Raw genomic sequence first — 18421 nt, 5'->3', positions numbered from 1 at the left:
TATCGAGGCGTTCTTGATCCACCTTCCTTGGCACGCAAATCGAGGAAATTTTCGGTTGCCGGGTCGTGCACGTACTTCGAGACGGAATGTCGGCTAATTTTGGGTGGCACGCACTTCGAGGAAAACGTCGGGTATTTGCACGGATTACGAGGTGATGATTGTCGGGTTGGTGGCACGCAAAACGGTGTTCGACATGCAAACCGAGGTAGAGAGAGAGTGAAAATCTAGAGAGAGAGTGGAGAGGTGTGCTGCAAATGAGCCGATCCCCTCCCTACTTATAGCAAATTTTGGATCCCATCGCGATACGCGATGGGCTCCTTTCTTCCTTCGTCGCGTATCGCGATACCCATATTTCTGAGATCTTGCCACGTGTCGCCACGTGGCCTGACACGTCTGCCACGTGTCGCCACGTGGTCTGACACGTTCTACCATGTGTCTTGGCCTGCTGCCACGTGTCACCTGAATGTGACACGTGTTGATGCGTCATCACGGCCCATCGCGTACCGCGATGGCCGTCTCCTTGGACGCATCGCGTAGCGCGATGGGTCTCTGGAAATTATTTTTCATTTTTAGTCCCTGTACTTTAGTAACTTGTCACTTCTGGTCTAATTCTCGTTGTCCAAAATACTAAGGCGCTTTCAAAGCGGCTCGCGGCGATGCGAGCGTGCGAAGTGCGCCATCAAAGCGCCACATTGCGCCCAGCGCCCTTCGCCGTCGCCGTCGTCCGAGCCCGTGCGCGTCGGGTGCTACACACCCTCCGCTAGGACTACTAGGTGCATGGTATTCATAAAAGAATATAACTATGGAAATTCTCTTCCTTATAAAGAGCTTCCATATCTTTCTTATTTATACCTTGGTGGAATGCTTCCATTTTCTTACATCTTCCAATGTGGGATGAAATTTCTTTCATGTAAGTAAACTTAACTTAGGAAATATTTTTATTCCTTTATTTTTCTTATATTTCTTTATTTAATATTTTCTCATGTCTTGTCTTGATATTATTTTTGATCCCTCAACTTTCCTAAGTTGTCAAATTTGGATCGAAATTTTGGGGATGTTACACTACGTAAAGTTGCCCGTGTGAAAATACAGAATCTGGTAGATAAACACTGACATGAGGAATTGTTTGACCTTGAGCTTTGTTGATGGTCATGGAAAAGCTAAGTTGAATGGGAAACTGTTTTCGTATTAGCTTAAATGGGAACATGTCGTCTTCAGAAAGACTTTGAGGAATTCTTGGCAAATATACTCTTTTACCGGTGTGTTGACCACCAGCTATTTCTACATTAATAGCATTGGGATGGAAACCTTTACATATTAATCTTGTGCCATTGATGGATTGATATTCCGTAACAATATTATCAGACAACCATTTTTTAATCGAAGCTTATGAGGCGCCAAACCACTCACCGTTAGTGAGTTTAAGAACTCGATCGGATAGAAGTTGTTGTGATCATCTTCGACTTCATCAAAACTGTAGTAAACTTTTTCCTCCCCTTGAAACATGCCAATCATTTGATCATTGATCTCATCAACACTCTCATTTCTGGTGGATAATATTGCCTTAGAGATTATATAATCTGAAAAACATAGATTGTTTTGAATTGACGGATAGATGACATTGATGAGTTCTTTTATTGAGTTTTCTCGGATAGTGCATGGAATTGTCATGTCATCGGGTATATGGATAAAGCTTCCTTCGATCGCTTCTTCAATTATGTCACTGACTCTTAAAAGAAAATTAGAAAACCACAGATCATTAAGCGCTCTCATATTTATGGCAAGACGCATCTTTTTAGTCAAAGACCAAAGAGGCAACATTCGTAGGCTAGAGTCTACAACTTGTGCACGCGTGCCACATTTAATTACTGACAACACCTGCCTAAAATCACTCCAATAACCATTTTCTTTCCACCAAATGGAGACTAACACCTATAATGTCTTGCAATGTTTGATCGACTGCCTCGATCGCCTGTCGTTTTGCCATCGATGCTTCATCCCAAATGATTATTTTAGATAGCCTAATTAGTTCAGCAGCCCCACTCTGTGTTGTGAGGCCGCACATTGAATTATTATCAACATTAAGGGGAATCTTGAATCTCGAGTGAGCCGTTCTCCCTCCTGGCATATTATTAGCTGCAGCACCTGATGAAGCTGTTGCGAGAGAAATAAGACCACGTGAACGAACTTCAGCAAGCAAAGCTTTGTACACAAATGTTTTTCCAGTTCCACCTGGACCATCTATAAAGAACACACCTGGTAAATCATTATCCACATGTTTCATTACCTCATCAAACACGATTTTTTGGTCAAAATTAAGTGAATCTTTGGCACGCAAGTGCTCAGCTTCCACAACCAACCCATACTCCTCTTGTACCTCACGATAACCTACATGTTGTAAGTTAACATTTTCTGTTATGCTTGGAAGATCTAATAGATTGATATCTTTACCCATTGATTGTAAAAGGTCCACAATTTCGGTAAGAACCAAATTTTGAACTTGTTCAACATTTTGACAATTTAACCGATGATCTTCAGATAGTGTTTCAAAGTGGCCATTCCATAACTTTCGAACATCTCCAGGTATGCAAAAAATAATTATGGTCGCGAATAACATTCTAAGAGCACTGGGAAACTGAAATATAGAGGCTTTTGCGATACATTGTGATAAATTTTCATTGTTCTCTATTAATCCTATCTCAAGAGCTTCTTTTCAAAATGTCATGTATTGTACACTGTTAACTTTGTAAAGATCTTCAAAAGAAGTAGGCCCTTTGACATTCGACAAAAATAGGCGTAAGTAGTACCTTTCTCCTTCGGTTGGATTAGCGGAAACGATACGGCCTCTTTATGCTTTACGTAAACGACGATTCCAACAATGTGAGCCTCCATTCCACGTAAAATGTTTCGGAAAATCCTTATACAAATATTGCCTTGCTGTTTCTTCCACTCTATTTGTATAAAAAAAAGCAGTTAACATGGTTCTCTTATCTCTTTCCTATCAACAATTTCAGACATGACATCATCATCTCTAAATCTAACCATCTGATTATTAGGGAGATGAAGTTGTAATGCCAAAATAGCAGGATAGATTTGAGAGAGAAAAGGAAAAAATACGCCGCATTGCCTCCGGGGGAGATACGTAGCGTGCATCTTGAAATCAATTTATCTCGTTAACAACAACCTCTTGCTCATCTTGATCGATTTGAATAACTTGTTTGTCGTGTCCTTTGTAAATATATTTGAATAAATATGTCACACCCCCACCAACGGTGGAAACGTGGGGGTGTGATGACGTCATGGATCTGTCATTGTTTATAGACTATACGATAAATACTCATCAAGATGACTCTACGTGTATGTGACTCCATATGCGTTTCCAATGTTTCAATTACCTGAGAATGCATGCATAAAAGCGTCAACAAAAATTGTTGGTGAGTTTTTACAGGTTTATATGATATCTAAAAATATGTGATTCTTGGACAACGAGTCAACCAATTTCTCAAACATTTACCACGAGCTCTATGATCAAGACCTAACAGCGTTTCTATGAGCGCCCCTCTTTATGTTCTAATGCGAAAACATCAAAGTCATCTGTTGAACAAATATCACCCGCTAGACCTCCAATCTAAGTTAGTGCGACTAACCACGGATGGGGTGTGTTAATCCCGAATAGTACTATTCACGTTGGTCACGTCTAAAATAGTTAATGATAATAGATTCTAGGGGACTTTCGATGCATTATTGTTTCCAACCCGTGTAACAAAATGAGACCGTGTTTCTACTCGTTTCCGAACATGTGTTTCTTCATGCATACCCCCCAAAAGTTTCAAAACAATTTAAAAAGGGGTGTGAGACTCACCTCGTGAGTTGTGATAAATGAGCGTAAGACAATACAAAATACAGATGAGCTACGGACTTGGATATGACCTAGCACATAATAGATTTTATTAATATGGCATAGATATTATTATTGAACAAACCAGTTTATGCAACATGTTCACCCAACATGCTAGATTTATGATTATTTAGTTACAACCCGTTGGTGATTTTCTTTTAGTTTCGTTATATTTAAAAATATATCTTTCCTCCAAAAATTCTTTGGTTTTTGTATGTACATATTGTGATCACACACACATACACATATATACACACACTTTTAGTATATATATATATATATATTTGCAACTCACGTTTATATTCTCAAAGATACATCATATGTGTGTGTGCATTCATATACATACCTATATGTGTATAATAGGAAACTGTCTCTATGAAAATAATGAAAATACATAATACATATATATTTTCAATTGCCCGATCGTTTAGTACAAATATATATAAAGTAGATATATTTTTCATGACCCTTTTTTTAGATCTCCTAATACATATATTAACATAAATTTTTATGAAAATGCATGTGTCGGTTTTAAATGAAACCTTTGTAAACGAGATATTCTTTAACAAAATAAAATTATGATTATCACTTTCTCAACACGCTCGTTTATTCAAACAAGCTTGTTTTTATCCCAACAAAACTTCAATATTTTATCCAAAAATATATTCAACCTTACTTGTAAACAATAAATAAAACATTTTTAATAAACTTTATTTTTCATCAAATTATTAACTTCTTTATTTTTATATTTCTTGAAGGTTAGTATGAATTAATTTGTCATTAACTCTCTAAACCATTATTAGTGCAACATTAACACAGTTTATGTATTTAAGCCAAATCTTCCATATTTCATCACACTAAACATAGACGTAACACAAGTATGTTTAACTTATCACTTTGTGTTTTTATGCATTCTTTTGTAACAAGTAGGCTTGTTAGGGCCTGCCCAATGGCCGTGCAACTCATGCAACCGGACAAGGCCCAAAATTAAAAAATTCAAGATATGCAATAGATAAATTAGATGCAGATCAAAACTAACTAAAAGTGTCTTGTAACTCACATGGTATGCTTCATTGTTTACATGATGATTGATGTTGATCTTAGGTTCAATACCCGGTAACATCACTCTTTTTTCCAATTTTTCTAAAACTTGTATTGCATATTTAATGGGCTACAACATTATTTTCTTTTCTTTTTATTGCTCGGGTCAATTTCTTGGTTTGTATTAAGATCTTTTATCTTATTTGTATATATAATATATAGTTTTTTAAAGCAAAAGCCCATAACTAAAGTTATAAAATTCCAATTTCATGTAATTCAAGAACAAAAAGTATTAGTCTCTTTTTCCAATAGACTAATCCAAGCAATTTTTGGTTTCTCTTCAAAAGTATTTTCAATATATAGGGGCCAATATTTTTTTCTTGCACGGGGCCTTGAGGTGCCCCGTATTCTCAGAGACGGCACTGCTAGTTGTTAATTAGTAAGATTGGTTGTTTCATTCGTGTGTTATACCATTAGGCCGTTTTCATACTACATAAACACTAGTTTACTTGTATGTAAGAATGAGTTTAGGGTGTAAATGCTCACTTAGCGATAAAGCTGAGGTGTTTAAATATGAGGAAGAAAAAGAGCTTGAGTTAGTTCCACTTCGTCCTGCTTGGTTACTTTAGTTTGGTAACTGGTACCCGCCGTACCGGGTTGATGCGTTCGGTTTACCGGAAGAAGCCCAAGTGCGTTGGTTTCGGGTCTAAAAATGCCGTAGAGGTGTTTCGGGTCAAGTTGGTGCGCCGGTGGTGGGGTGTGGCGGACGGTGTTCAACAATGTAAGGTGGTGGCGTTGGAGTGGTGCGACTTCGGTTGTATTAGTGAGCAAGAGTGAACGTACGTGTTTGAAATTCTTTGGTGTGATCTTGTTCAATAATTCGTGGGTTGTTTATATACGCAACGGCATGGCAATAATCAAAGTTGAATGGAGGTTGTGTGTTCAGAAAGAAATGAAACAGGGTGGGTTGTATTCAGATTGTCTCCATATAGTATTTAAAGCTTGAAAGAAAAGAGTGAAGTTGCATTATTCGAGTTTTTTCCTCAGAGTTGTTGTTGACGTTGTGCTCCGGCGAGATTGAAATACGGAGGGAACTCGGAAGATGAAGATTTGGTTAAAGTTAAATTCAGAATATTTTAATATTTTTCAGAACTTCGGGTCTTGTACGTAGGCTTTTTTTTTAAGAACCCAAATTCATTTAATAGGTCCATTACCCAAAGTAATAACAATTTATCTATTTTCTTTTCTTTCACCGACGATTTCAATCCCCTCTAGAGTTTACTTATTCTATTTATTAAATAATATCATTATTTATTATCATTATTTCTTTCTTTTATACAGCCAAGAAACATAGATAGCTTAGTTACTTTGTATAGCCTGACGGCTCAATGGAAAAAGGTCACCATCAACTGGTCCAACCTAGTCGTACGTAGCACTTAAGCGTCTTCAGATTATCTCCCGTTTCAGAAATCCCACTCTCCCAAAAGCTCATTGGTGATAAAACCGGATGTCCTCAGGATTAAACTGGAGATCACAAAGATCGGTCTTACTTCATTGAGCCAACAATATCTCCTTAAAGTATTGTAAATGAGGATTGGATTTGAGTTTTTATTAAGAAACCCAAGCTCCCTAAAGTATTATAGTTTATATTGTATATTATTTTATTTGATAAGTATCAATATCATTATTTTATTTGATAATTATGTCATTTTATATTATTACTTATTGAATAAATTATTATATATTGTTTATTTCAATTTCAATTATTTTATATAATTGTATGTCACAAAATTTAATTATTTTGATACACAAAATTTTAAAAGATCGATACTTGAAAAATAAGAAAAAGCCTAAATATTCATTAAGACTTAATGTAATTTTGAATATCAAAAACACAACTAATAAATAAATCAAGCAAAAAAGTAAATGGCATAATTTATAAGTAGTTGGTTTCGCGTACAACATAAATTAAATAAGTCAAGAAGAGTTTAAACTGTTAGATGATGAAATTATTGGTAACCCAACCTTGCGTAAATTAGTAGTTGATGTAAATCGATGAATGTAAAACATTTCTATTACGACCCTCTAGTTTAAACTTCTAGTTCCGCCACTGTATATGTATATTATGAACCATTGATCTCCTCTATCATTATACGAATATGAACCAATGATCACTCAATCCATTTACTAATATGAACTAGTGATCTCCATATCACTAAATGTATATTTAAATCATACGTGTTATGAATCAACTATGACTGATCAAATGAACAACGCATTTACTCTAGTATGTTTATGTAACGCAAATATGATTAAACAATATTAATAGTCGTACGGTTGTTGACTTTTGACCACGTGTCATAAAATATTTCACAGATTTTATACTTGAGCAAACTTCGACATTCATGTGGCAGTTGAACATCATCAAAAGCCTTGGGTTATACGGGACAACCCATATGTTATCAAGAGTTGTTCCTCGTACAATCACCTTTATTCCATTATTTCTTATTCGGTATAATGGATATGCATCTTCTCCTTGTGTTGTATGTTCATTAAATTGTCTTGCATAACGGAAGCGACAAACTTGACGATCATTCTTCAATTGCATACAAGGACTGCTTATTCGTAAATGTCCACAAGGACCATGCATCATGTGATTGACGACAAGCTCGTGCAATTTGGGCATGTGATTGACGAAAAGCTCGTGCAATTTGGGATGCCTTAGTATGTCAGGAATTTCAGCACACACGACCTTATCATAATGATCTGGATTACTGATTTTTTGTTGCGAGTACATAATAAGAAGAAAATGCGCATGTGGTAAACCACGCTTTTGAAACTCGATGACATAAACGTATGCCTTAACTTCTCCAAGGAGATGTTTCTTGAAGAGTTGTTCCTTAAGATCCTCTAATTTGGCACGAAACACTCTTGAAACAAACAAGGTCGGGTCGATCTTGTGCAGTTTGACCAACTTTTAAATTGTCACGTATCTCAGGCCACCCAGGATTACACGTCATTGTAAGGAATAAATCGGGCTTGCTGTCATCTTGAACTAAAGTAATCGCATCAAGAAATCGGCGTCGCATGTTGCGAGGCCCTTCGATGAAAGATGCAGGCAACACAATCCGTTTTCCAACTCTACTTGGTAGAACCTCGCTAGCATTGACGCATTCCACAATACCTTGGTACAAATCAGCTCTTATCTTATTATGGTTTTGTTCACAAAATTGTAAGTGTGATATCTGAAGCTTTATGTAAACATCTACAACAAATTGTTTTAGCAATCTACCACCGAACATAATCACATTCTTGGTAGATCGAATTTGGAACTTGTAACAGTAGTACTCTCGCATAGCCACGGTTGTTCAACCACTTCTTGTGTTAACCTCTGAAAAAAATAACAAATTGTTGGTACTTTTCTTAAAAATAGTACACGTTAGGGTACTAATTATGATCCTCACTTAAGAAAGATACGTAAATTGTTTGTACCTTCTATTTCTTCATCGATATTATCATGATTGGTGTGAACTTCATTGATTAATACTCCTTGACGTGGTATGTTAGAATGCCAACCCGACTCACCATTAGGAAAAAATAGAGGATATGACAATGGATCATAACAACCAAAGTATGGTTGGATAGTTTGACTATATTCAGACCTACCGTACACAACAATACTTCTTTTGTATTAAGTGATATTCTCATTACCTTCAGGCTTCAACCCAAATACCAGCAACCTAGACAATGGTGCAATAAATAAGTAAAACAATCTATACTATGGTTATATAAATATTTGAAGTATAGTAATATTATTTAAACCTCGGATGTTATTGGTCGGTTGTACACCCTTTGGTCAAGTTCCACCAAAGCATTCACAGTGACTCTGTAATTTTCTAGAGGTCCTAAGTTTGCAAGACTTCGAAATGTGTTGACGTATGGGTTTGTAGGCAGAATACTTCTCAACATCTTAGTAATTCTTTCATCAAGATTTGGCCATCGAAGTCTATGATCTAACTCAGTATCAGGATCATAAAAATACAATTGTAAGTACCTAGGTGTTCCATATCTCGAAACTAATTGATCGATTTTGTGATATATTCCTTTATGTGCACGAAACGTGTATACACCGTCTCTCATATTGTTCAAAGTGTCATCCAATGTCACACCCATTGAGGCGAAAGAAAATTGGTGTTATTTGCACGTATGTTTTGCCTAAACAATTTTCCAATATCATTTTGTGAGGTGAAAAGGCCGTACAATTCATCTGGAATTTTTGAATTTGGTAACATTGTTTTCCCACTCATACAACAAAAGGTAGCGAATTCATATGTAAATCGTTTTGCTCCACAATGAGGACATGGACTCCGTTCATTTAAGACACGATGCTCCCTAGGTATACCATCGTAAACAAAATTATAGGTATCCTATTCTGTGTTCTCATCGCGAGTGGATGGTTGAATTCGAATACCTAAGGAACTTGACGTAATAAGTAACGGAAATTGTAAAGGATTTCAAGTTTAATAAAAAAAAGGCAAGGTTAAATAAATAAAAAATCTCGTGATATTTCAGGTGTGAATTCCTCTAAGACACGATGGTTTATAGGCATACCAGCGTGCATAAAATTATATGCATTATCTTCGATATTCTCATCCAGGATGGATGGTTGATCAATAACGTCACAAAATTGAGGTAATAATGTACGCGATTGAATTCGAATGCCTACGAAATTCATTGTATTAAGTGAAGGAAGATGCAAAAGATGACAAATTTAATAAAGAAAGCATTGTTACATAAATAGAAACCTCGTGATATTTCAGGCATGACTTTGCCAATTACAGAGGGGGGGGGGGGGGTGATGTTGTCGGCGTACTATCATCCGTCACAATTCGTGTAAATTGAATACCATTTGAAGTATTTTTTCCGTTCTCTTTGCATGTAGCATGGAATGGTTCATCTCGGACCTTTTGTTTTTGAGTCGAACTACATGACACATTCTCTTTTGGCATTTGTGTCATTTGACTACTACTAGTTTGTAAAGGTTGTAATGGTATCCTTTCCATTAATGGATCACGTTGGTAAGCATCGTTGATGCCGACTTTCGATACTTTGTTTTTCTCTTTGCAAGACATATAATATCGTTTGTTATACTCTTTCCTTTTTTGAGCTAATATAGATTCACTTGAAGTAGAGTCATCATTACGATCTTTTGGTTGCCCATTTTCTTTGCGTGAAGTGTAATACTGCGTGTTATACGCTCTTCGTTTTTCAGCAGACGTAGATGCACATGAGGTAGAAGCATCATTATGATCTTTTGGTTGTTTATTAGTCATTGTAAATTGAAAAATACCTTGTAAATTAAACGAAAAGGAGACTATCATACACAATGAAATTCTGAAAACATCATTGCAAGAATAGTACATGACACTTGACTATTACATTAATTGGAAAGAAAAAAAGAGAATTCTTAAAACATTACAAAAGATAATGAAAACATTGAGTGAGACAAACTAAAGACTTGGTGAAACAACGGTTGATGTGCTAAAAGTAGTCTAATAATTATTAACTAAATTACGCTAATCTAGACTAAGTAATACTCTAGACTCTCTAAAACTCGACTAAACTACTAACCGGCAAGTGAACCGATCGACTCTAGTAAAGCTAAGTAAGTCCGGATATCGAACCCACGAGACTCTTTAAATTACGTAAATTAACTAATTAGACTCGACTAACTGACACGACTATTTAATTATTATTATTAAAGAGGGGTTTTACTTAAAAACTAAATTTAAACTAATTACGAAATAATAAATAAAATAAACAAGAGACAATACTAATTTATTTATATAAGATGACGATGTAAAACCACCTAGGCTAGAATCCCCAAAGTTTCATTTATCAGTTATTAGAAAAATGCTTGTTATGGAATTGGGATCATAAAATAATCACTTAAAAGAAAACCCGAACAGGACCCCTGACCCTTCAAGAAGACACCTATGGATTTTTATTAAGTTCTTAAAAACACCAATTATATGTATTAAACTTCCTTACGGCTATCTAATTAATTTATGAAAGAGTACCTTTATAGTGAAATCCTACCTTACAGCGCGGAAATCAAAGGTAATTTAATAGACTCAATTGACTCGCTAGACAACATTAATTAATCAAACCTAGACGGACTCCTTACGAAGAACTAAATCTAGCAATCCCAATCAACAAAGATCTAGCAATAACCTATCACCTTACATATTTTTAGGTTAGCAGCACACTTTTATTCGTTTGACTAATAATATTATTCCTATGATCTTATTCGAATTCAATCATAAACTAGTCAAAAACACACAGTAGATGACCTAACAAAATCCTATCATATGAAACAATCACCAAGAATTTTGTGGAATAATAAATCTAGAACAACCAAAACCAGGTACACATACGCATCAATCAAATAAACCAAACAATTTACTGAATCATAAAACCATAACGAAAAGCAAATTCCAAATAAAATAAAACTTCAACCAATGGTTCATCACAAGCCTAGGCAGTCTAATAAGTTTAACCTAACATCTTATATTCAAAGAAAACAAAATAATTAAGTTCAACAACCAAGCTCATAATTAAAATAATAAATTCAGACCGAATTATGATGATGCTTGGTCAAGTAGGTGTTGAACCCGGACGCTCTCGGCTCGAACCAAAGTGCTTGCTCTTTTTTGTGGCTTCCTTGGACCCACTGGTCAAACACTCCGTTTTTCCTTACTACGACAGTCGATGACTCTTTTTTTTTCTTCCAAGCAATATATGGAGCGCACACCCGCCACTTGTCTTCCAAGTAAAACCCTTTTTTTCATTATGGTCACCGACTTTTCTTGTTTAATTCCTGCCTAGGCCCATTCAGTTTGGGCTGATTAAGTTTCATTTAGTTCTATGTTTTGCTTAAGCCCATAAAATGCCTCACCTAATAATTCGAATATCCCAACACGTTCCTGCAATGATGTAAAGTCAAAATAATTAAATTCAACCTGCATTCATTCACATAATATAAATTGACTTTTTGATTAAGTTTACGTGATGTGGTTGGGACACAAAGTCTCTTGCTTTCTATTTATTAAAAGGTAGATACAAGTATTTGCATTTATATTAATTTTGCATATCAATTAGAAACTATAATTATGATTAGAAATTTGGCCACTTAAACACTCGTATTTGTTTCTCTCTTACTTAGCCAATTGTATCATTTTAGCCTCTTTTCACTTGAAAAGCTTTAAAATATAAATATGAGCTACTTTGGTGTAATACTCAATAAAAATCTAGATTAAAAGTAATTAAAAGTGTAGGAAGCATTTATATAATAATATGTATATTTTAGACCACATCAAATATCCCCACACTTACTCTTTTTTCGTCACTAAAAAAGTTATTTGCAATGGAATCAGAATCGGAAAATTTAGTCTTAAAAACATATAGATTAATTAAAAGCTCAGATAAATGCAAAAACCGTGATCACCGATATTGTTGTACACTTAAACCCATGCCTTAATCTTTACCGGGACAAATAAGATCCGACTATTATAATTACTCAGTGGTTTACACAATTAAGATCCGCTTATTTTCAGCTTTTACCGGACCAGACCACCCCAACTTGACTTAAACCTCAAAATTAGCAGATTTAAAACTTTTGTTGCTCTTTTTTTTTCATGAATAGTTAAGTCGATCAAGGGTATTGTTTATCCACCTAAGCTTAAGCATCAAAGTCTACCAAGCAGCCATTAGATACGATTAAGGTACAATTAATTGATTGCTAGTGTTCCCCACAACACGACATACCCCCGTTATCAAGCAATACCCCGAACCATCACCATAGGTGAGCATGCAAAACATTATCTGTAGGGTTTACATGTAGCGTGTCCCTTGTGGTCCGTTTCTTAATGGTAATGAGACGCGAGCAAGAGGACCCCACATGGCTAACAACGTGGATGATCAAGTCTATAGTGTATTTATACTTTTGTACTTTTGTGATCATGTTTATAGACTTATAAGGGTTTGCTCTTTTTAGCTTTATGTAAATATCCCCAACCCCACTTAGGAATTGTGAATACCCAGATGAATAAATTGCATACAGACCCATGGTCTCTGGACCCGGGGCATCCCATCAATACAAGATTTAAGGTTATAAAACTATACGCCAATGAGGTGTAAAACACTAAACTAGCAGTTTAAGATATATATCACAGGCTACACGACATACTCTAACGTTAAACCTACCCAAGCATCATATGATAACGTATTCAGATTTTTTTTTTAATATTTCCACTTTTTCATACCAATAATTGAGGCTTGAGTATGGCCCGACCTTTCATTACCTATCTTCCACGAACAAAACGCTTTACCCACAAAAGATTTCCGTTTTAACCATTTTATCAAATTGCCCTTTCATTTTCAAGGCTTAGCCTACCGACACATCCCAAGTTAAGTGTGTTTTCTTTTATTTATCTCATATTATTAGTAGTTTAAAAAACAATTTCCGATTTACTATCATTTTCCATTATTTGCAAAAATTAAATTTAAAATTTTGGGACGTTTTTTCAATTTTTATGCTCTTTTTTTTCAACCTTTTTTTTACTTTTTTTTTTCCAAAAATTTTTATTTTTGCCGAAAAGATTAATTTCTCATCCTCACACTTAAATTTCACATCGTCCTCAATGTGAAAAAAAGAAATTACAAATAAAATTATGCAAAATATAAAAATAGATTAATGAATTGGAACATACTCCCCTGGTAAATAGACGATATGCCTCGTGAGTCATGTTCTACGCCCTCCAATTCCAAGGCGATCAACAAACTATCTTCAAATAACGTCATCTTTTCACGAACAAAAGCAACAATCCTAAAACAAGTGGCATCCCCACACTTGTTTAAAACCATAGATCACCAACCATCTCATAAGCAACCCTAGAACAACCTGCAAGTAAGAGAAAAAACACCCGGCAGAGTAAAGAAGTAAAAACAAAATAAAAATAAAAATATGAGAAAAAGATAGTACCGGGTTGCCTCCCGGGAAACGCTAAGTTTACAAAAAGTCTTCAGCCAGACTTAGTCCCGAAACCTCAATCAGGAGGCTTCTCCTTGATCCTCTTCCCATCGGTTCTCCTCAACACTCTCCTCTTAAAATCAGTTGGGAAGAAACTAATTTCCAAACTCATGCAGGCCTAAAAATACGCATTTGGCTTGATCCACCCATTATTAAAATTCTGAAAATACGACTAATTCGGCACACTTTGATTCCCGAGCCCGAATATCTTCTTCCTTGGTCCTCTTGATTTACGTGGCGATCCACGAACAACTATTTCTAAAAACATATCCGCTTTATCGTGCAGACGTGGATGTTCTTTCATAACGCGATGCAATTCTTTACTTTTCAATTCTTCAAATATCTCTTGTGATTCCTCTTTGACATTTTGTTTCTTAATTGGCTCCCCAAATAACAAAACTTCAAGCTCCTCAAGATCTCTTTCGGGGTTAAAATCACTCTTATCCACATCGGCTGAACCCACCAAATCTTCACCAAATTCATCCCTAAACTCGTCTTCCCAAGAGGGAATACGATCCTCTGTCTTATCCTGCAACCCAACATCCTCAAGCTTGATCGTCGGCTCATAAAATTGTATTTGATACTTTAAGCCTCGCCGAAAATCATCCATTATATCTGAAAGTGGTGCTTTTGGATTAATGGTATGGGTGACACGTAAAACATCATATAATATCTCTTCTGGATGTGGTATGTGACTTATCATTGCTCCAGATGAGTCTTTACAACCGATAATATTCCCCATCCTATCATACACCATGCAGAATTTAGGCTGGTACCTGTTTTTATCTAGGTGGTCCATAATATCCTGTATTTCTGACTCCCGTATAGTTAAACCTCTTTGATTTTTATGAGGATTTTCTTCAACTCTGGCCCCGTAGTAACAATCCATGAAGATCAATGCAAAGATAAACTTAAAACAAAAAAGGATCACGAGCACCAAATAGTAGTAAAATAAAAATAATATTAAAGAAAACTAAACTAATTAAAAGAAATTAAACTAAACTATATTAACCTAACTCCTACGACTAAAAAAAAAACTATAAAAAAACAAAAATAAAAAGAAAAACTACTTAGACTCCTACGACGAAAAAAAAATAAAAAATAGCACGTATATAGAAAGTAAGCCTAATCAAAACTAATAACGCAATTGCCAAGAGTCCCTGGCAACGACGCCAAAAACTTGATGTGCTAAGAGTAGTCTAATAATTATTAACTAAATTACGCTAATCTAGACACTAAGTAATACTCTAGACTCTCTAAAACTCGACTAAACTACTAACCGACAAATGAACCGATCGACTCTAGTAAAGCTAAGTAAGTCCGGATATCGAACCCACGAGACTCTTTAAATTACGTAAATTAACTAATTAGACTCGACTAACTGACACGACTATTTAATTATTATTATTAAAGAGGGGGTTTTACTTAAGACTAAATTTAAACTAATTACGAAAAAATAAGTAAAATAAACAAGAGACAATACTAATTTATTTATATAAGATGACGATGTAAAACCACCTAGGCTAGAATCCCCAAAGTTTCATTTATCAATTATTAGGAAAATGCTTGTTATGAAATTGGGATCATAAAATAATCACTTAAAAGAAAACCCGAACAGGACCCTGACCCTTCAAGAAGACACCTATGGATTTCTATTAAGTTCTTAAAAACACCAATTATATGTATTAAACTTCCATACGGCTATCTAATTAATTTATGAAAGAGTACCTTTATAGTGAAATCCTACCTTACAGCGCGGAAATCAAAGGTAATTTAATAGACTCAATTGACTCGCTAGACAACATTAATTAATCAAACCTAGACGGACTCCTTACGAAGAACTAAATCTAGCAATCCCAATCAACAAAGATCTAGCAATAACCTATCACCTTACATATTTTTAGGTTAGCAGCACACTTTTATTCGTTTGACTAATAATATTATTCCTATGATCTTATTCGAATTCAATCATAAACTAGTCAAAAACACACAGTAGATGACCTAACAAAATCCTATCATATGAAACAATCACCAAGAATTTTGTGGAATAATAAATCTAGAACAACCAAAACCAGGTACACATACGCATCAATCAAATAAACCAAACAATTTACTGAATCATAAAACCATAACGAAAAGCAAATTCCAAATAAAATAAAACTTCAACCAATGGTTCATCACAAGCCTAGACAGTCTAATAAGTTTAGCCTAACATCTTATATTCAAAGAAAACAAAATAATTAAGTTCAACAACCAAGCTCATAATTAAAATAATAAATTCAGACCGAATTATGATGATGCTTGGTCGAGTAGGTGTTGAACCCGGACGCTCTCGGCTCGAACCAAAGTGCTTGCTCTTTCTTGTGGCCTCCTTGGACCCACTGGTCAAGCACTCCGTTTTTCCTTACTACGACAGTCGATGACTCTTTTTTTTTCTTCCAAGCAATATATGGAGCGCACACCCGCCACTTGTCTTCCAAGTAAAACCCTTTTTTTCATTATGGTCACCGACTTTTCTTGTTTAATTCCTGCCTAGGCCCATTCAGTTTGGGCTGATTAAGTTTCATTTAGTTATATGTTTTGCTTAAGCCCATAAAATGCTTCACCTAATAATTCCAATATCCTAACACGTTCCTGCAATGATGTAAAGTCAAAATAATTAAATTCAACCTGCATTCATTCACATAATATAAATTGACTTTTTGATTAAGTTTACGTGATGTGGTTGGGACATAAAGTCTCTTGCTTTCTATTTATTAAAAGTTAGATACAAGTATTTGCATTTATATTAATTTTGCATATCAATTAGAAACTATAATTATGATTAGAAATTTGGCCACTTAAACGCTCGTATTTTTTTCTCTCTTACTTAGCCAATTGTATCATTTTAGCCCCTTTTCACTTGAAAAGCTTTAAAATATAAATATGAGCTACTTTGGTGTAATACTCAATAAAAATCTAGATCAAAAAGTAATTAAAAGTGTAGGAAGTATTTATATAATAATATGTATATTTTAGACCACATCAACGGTCTCCGTAGATATTGCTCTCTTAGAACCACGAAATGAAGTAAGATGATAAAAGCATTCAAAGGGCTTCACATCCATTTTGATTTCATAAAGCTTCCCTCCATTAGTCATGACAAACCAATTACCATTTGTCAAAAAATATGTTATGTCACACCATAATGACTAAGGTATAGGGGGGATTCGAGGACATGACAAGACCTTAATCCATTGCTCCTCTTCTAGCATCCACAACTCAGCTGCCATCTCACGTATGCCAGTGCTAACAAACATGTGAAGTTCATTTTTCACATTTACTAAATCTCCAAAAACAATTCCCATAGAAGGAACCGGTGGAAAGCTTATCTATTTAAATTTCTCCGAATTAACATCAAACAAAGTACCACATTTTTGCCTCCAACCAAAGACTCACAAACAGTGAAATAAAGAGTATCACCACAAAAAGTACCAGTTGACCAACCGAAAGAGGGGCTAACATACTCTGGTCTTATTATTAAAGGTATATTTCTCCAAGATCCTACTCTCCTAGAATATATGGAGGCACTAAGTACACCACGCCTATGGTTTACATGTAAGACCTTGTAATTTTCGTAACCGTCAATGTACAATCCAGTAGCGTCATCCTGTTCAAAAAAGCCATGACAACGACATTCAGGTGTTGATAAATGTTTGAACACACGAGTGGCTGGATTCCAAAGAAGCAACTCTGATGTATGATTTAAGCGAACACACAACAATCCATCCAAATGTGACCGAACTGAGACATCATTAAATGGAAATGGAACGATTGTGCTTGGCCATATTCACCGGTTTGAAGGTCGATCAGATGAACAGAGAATGTTAGGTCGCCAATTATGAGAGTTCTCTGATTAGATGAAATTAATAAGCGAGAACAGTGTACCCTTGCAAATTCTTGTGTTGATAAAAAGGCATACCATTCCTTACTAACAGACTTAAAACGACCTACAACCCTCGTTAATATCTTGAAAATGATTATTTCAACAGAAAGGTCAACCATGGTGATACCTTCGTTTATCACAAACAATGACTAATTAGTTCTAGCATCGTTAGCTTAAAGTTTGGAGAAAAGTAGGTGTGATTGCATTACATGTAAATAAAGTCATTTGTACAACACATACTTGCAACGACCTGATATAAGACATGACAACATTAAGCAAAGTAAAACTTATTTCTAGTATAGATAATGATATGAGAAGATAACAAATCATAAACACACACACAAAAAAAAAACAAACAAACAAATAAATTAAAGAAATAAAAGTTGTCATTCATAATTTTTGAACATCTGCACTACAAGTAAACAATAATATCAAAACAAATATAAAAAAATATCCTAATCAAATA

The 18421-nt window shown here is 35.1% G+C and overlaps 1 protein-coding gene and 1 pseudogene across 1 annotated transcript; both read right to left on the bottom strand.

Annotated features, from left to right (window-relative positions):
• Positions 1-1090: 1090 nt before the first annotated feature.
• On the bottom strand, positions 1091-1773 carry LOC143567082 (uncharacterized; the record flags this gene model as incomplete). Its single annotated transcript, XM_077053596.1, has 2 exons — positions 1371-1773; positions 1091-1281 (listed from the first exon to the last, which is right to left on the bottom strand). Coding segments are annotated over exons 1-2 (594 nt in total), but the record flags the coding sequence as incomplete, so codon positions are not given.
• Positions 1774-17044: 15271 nt separating this feature from the next.
• Positions 17045-18074, bottom strand: LOC143567081 (putative F-box/kelch-repeat protein At1g12870; annotated as a pseudogene).
• Positions 18075-18421: the final 347 nt, after the last annotated feature.

The sequence above is a fragment of the Bidens hawaiensis genome, unplaced genomic scaffold, assembly GCF_021521415.1.
Source record: "Bidens hawaiensis isolate Kalapana, Puna unplaced genomic scaffold, B.hawaiensis_p1.1 tig00023209_1, whole genome shotgun sequence".
Classification (NCBI taxonomy): domain Eukaryota; kingdom Viridiplantae; phylum Streptophyta; class Magnoliopsida; order Asterales; family Asteraceae; genus Bidens; species Bidens hawaiensis.
This window is presented reverse-complemented; position numbering and strand designations above follow the sequence as displayed.